Source organism: Salvelinus sp. IW2-2015, unplaced genomic scaffold (genome assembly GCF_002910315.2).
Source record: "Salvelinus sp. IW2-2015 unplaced genomic scaffold, ASM291031v2 Un_scaffold16562, whole genome shotgun sequence".
Lineage (NCBI taxonomy): Eukaryota > Metazoa > Chordata > Actinopteri > Salmoniformes > Salmonidae > Salvelinus > Salvelinus sp. IW2-2015.
Genome location: NW_019957646.1, coordinates 71,633 through 75,008, shown reverse-complemented (window position 1 = coordinate 75,008; position 3,376 = coordinate 71,633). Strand labels below are relative to the sequence as shown.

At 57.5% G+C, this 3,376-nt stretch overlaps 1 protein-coding gene across 1 annotated transcript; it reads left to right on the top strand.

The window, feature by feature from the left end:
• Window positions 1-6: 6 nt before the first annotated feature.
• On the top strand, window positions 7-3,370 carry LOC112080886 (teashirt homolog 3-like). Its single transcript, XM_024146815.1, has one exon. The coding sequence runs from the start codon at window positions 98-100 to the stop codon at window positions 3,122-3,124; it is 3,027 nt and encodes a 1,008-aa protein (XP_024002583.1). The 5' UTR covers window positions 7-97; the 3' UTR covers window positions 3,125-3,370.
• Window positions 3,371-3,376: the final 6 nt, after the last annotated feature.

Sequence of the window (3,376 nt, the reverse complement as noted above, 5' to 3'; positions counted from 1 at the left end):
CTTGGCGCTGGACACTCCCTTGGCGCTGGACACTCCCTTGGCGCTGGACACTCCCTTGGCGCTGGACACTCCCTTGGCGCAGGACACCCTGGAACAGATGAAGACCATCTACTCCAGCTTCCTGACCAACACCTATTGGTCGCCCCTGAACTTTAACCCCACCCCAACGCCAACTCAGACACTGACACCTGTGGAGAAGCCACCGCGGACTAGCAGCTCTAGCAGCAGCAGTAGCAGCAGCAGTAGTTATGACTGGCACCAGTCCGCAGTGGCTAAGTCCCTGCAGCAGCAGGCCTCTCAGAGCCGCCACCACCATCATCCCTCAGAGCCCAGTCTCTTCAGCACAGTGCAGCTCCACAGACAGAACCCCAGACTGTACGGCAACATCTTCACCGGGGCCAGCAAGTTCCGCTGCAAGGGCTGCAGTGCCGCCTACGACACCCTGGTGGAGCTCACCGTGCACATGAACGACACGGGCCATTACCGCGATGACAACCATGAGAGGGGAGCCAACGGGGCAAAGGGGCACTGGTCCAAGCCTCGCAAGCGCTCCCTTCTGGAGATGGAAGGCAAGGAGGATGCCGCGAAGGTGCTGAAGTGCATGTACTGTGGCCACTCCTTCGAGTCCCTGCAGGACCTGAGCGTCCACATGATCAAGACCAAACACTACCAGAAAGTGCCTCTGAAGGAGCCACTGGCCCCTGTGGCAGCCAAAATGATCTCAAGGAAGAGAGGCCCACTCTCTGGGAGCCTGGACCTCCCTAGCTCCCCAAGCTCAAGAGAGGTGACCCCCAAACCCAAAGCCTCCCTGAGTGGTGACCCCTCCCACAAGGTCTCCAACCCCTATATCACCCCCAGCAACCGCTTCGGCCACCAGAACGGCGCCAGCTATGCGTGGCAGTTCGAATCGCGCAAGTCCCAGATCCTCAAGTGCATGGAGTGCGGGAGTTCCCACAATACCCTGCAGGAGCTGACCGCCCACATGATGGTGACGGGTCACTTCCTCCGGGTCACCAATGGCAACCCCCCCAGCAAGAGAGGAGGCAGGCCCGTCCCAGAGGCCGCCTCCCCCAGCTCTGTACAGGCCACACACCCCACACAGGAGGGGGTTCAGTCAATCCCATTGGCTCCTACATTCTCCCCCCCTCCACCCTCTGCCGTTTCACCCCTGGCCATCTCCCCTCCTCTCAAAGACATTAAGAAAGAGGAGACGGAGGACGAGTGTACCAAGGACATGGTCAGCCATGACAAAGTTTCGAATGGGGACGAGGATGAGGAGCTGGAGGAGAAGTTTCACAACTCCACCAAGTATAACTATCTGACCGAGGAGGACCTGAAGGAGAGCCCCAAGGGCGGCTTCGACATTCTCAAGTCCCTGGAGAACACGGTGACTTCGGCCATCAACAAAGCCCAGAGTGGCAACCCCAGCTGCGGGGGATACCCCAGTATCCACGCTGCATATCAGTTCCCCAACTCCCTGAAGCTGCCCCAGGGTAGTGCTGAGAAGAGCTCCCCTCTCAAGTACCTATTCACTGGAGGAGAGGGGGTGCTCTCTTCCCTCAGCAAGAGGCAGCCCCTGATCTCCCCACCGGCTAGTCAGAGCTACCCACTCAACCACCTCAACAACTTCCAGGCCATGGAGGAGCTGGTTAAGAAGGTGACTGAGAAAGTGGCCAAAGTGGAGCGGAGGGTGAAGAGAGAGGTGTCCCCCAAGAGAGAGGTGTCCCCCAAGAGAGAGGTGTCCCCCAAGAGAGAGGTGTCCCCCAAGAGAGAGGTGCACCGGCCCCCCTGTAGCAGTGACGCCGCAGAGTCCACCGGAGCAGAGTCCCTGCTTCGAGAGTGGAGGGCGGTGACTCCGGCTAACAGCGACAGTAGCCATAGCGACAGGGCCTCGCCATCTGCGAGAGCGAGCAGGAGAAAAACGGTTCCATTGCCTGCCTCTGCTCTGAGCTGCAGCACAGCCTTCATAACAGGCCACGCCCCTCTGGAGCAGCCCTTCGTTAACCCTTTAAGTGCTCTTCAATCTGTGATGAATGTCCACCTGGGGAAGGCAGCCAAGCCCACCCTGCCCAGCCAGGACCCTCTCAGTCTGCTGTCCAGGCTGAGCCAGAGTATGGCCGAGAGGGCTGCCGTGGCCTCCTCCCCCACGCACACCAAGAGACACCCAGAGCCTGTGGCTTGTCGGGGCATCTGTCAGTCCAGTGATGACCAGCCCATGGACCTGACAAAAGGGAAGCGTGATCGAGGGGGCTCTATGGGCTCTGACCCTCTGACTCCCTCATCCACAGCCTCCTCCGTCTCCCCTTCCTCAATGGTGACCCCTGCTAAGATGACAGTGGTCTCTCCCTTCACATCCAGCAGCCCGTTACATGAAAATGCTCTGTCGGACATCTCCGACATGCTGAGGAACCTGACGCAATCAGCACACCACGTCTCCAAGCCCCCCTCCAGGACGCGGGTCACAGATGTAGTGGGCTCCACCACCCAAGAGGAGGCTGAGGGGTCCATGGCCAATAAGAGGAAGGGCCGTCAGTCCAACTGGAACCCCCAGCACCTGCTTCTCCTACAGGCCCAGTTCTCTTCCAGCCTCAAGCCGACATCCGAGGGCAAGTACATCATGTCCGACCTGAGCCCCCAGGAGAGGATGCACGTGTCCCGCTTCACGGGCCTCTCCATGACCACCATCAGCCACTGGCTGGCCAACGTCAAGTACCAGCTGAGGAGAACCGGCAGGACGAAGTTCCTCAAGAACCTGGACTCAGGCCAGCCGGTGTTCTTCTGCAGCGAGTGCGCTTCACAGATCCGGACCCCCGCTGCCTACATTTGCCACCTGGAGGCCCACCTGGGCTTCAGACTGAAGGACCTGGCCAAGCTCTCCCCCAAACAGACCCTGAGGGACTCCTCGAAAGTTGGGTCTGATGAACTGCCCCTCCTGGACCCTTTCCTCTTCTCTTCTGCACCCTCTTCTCAGTCACAGGAGGAGGGCAGTGGGACTGTGTACCGGTGCCAGCTGTGTATCCGTAAGTTTGCCAGTAAGCATGCCATCAAGCTCCACCTCAGCAAGAGCCATGGGAAGTCCCCAGAGGACCATCTCCTGTATGTCTCTGGGATGGGGAAACACTAGAATTAGAATTGACATTTCATTATAGAAACACTTGAGTGCTCCCAGCATTGGACATACTGGAATATAAGCTGTTAAAAAAAGAGCGAACTTAAAAAGAAACTTAAAAGAAAACAGTTGAAGGTGTGACAAAAGTAACTACTGTTAAGTGTCAGCACAAGGTGTTTACATTCATGGCCTATGCTTGTCTGTATTTTTCTCCATTTCAAAATATGTTAATTTCACATGTTGAAGATCTAGATCATGAATATTCAG

What these genes read in the sequence shown, in the direction of transcription:
- LOC112080886 (XM_024146815.1), top strand. Translation starts at nt 98, where the DNA reads ATGAAGACCATCTACTCCAGCTTCCTGACCAACACCTATTGGTCGCCC.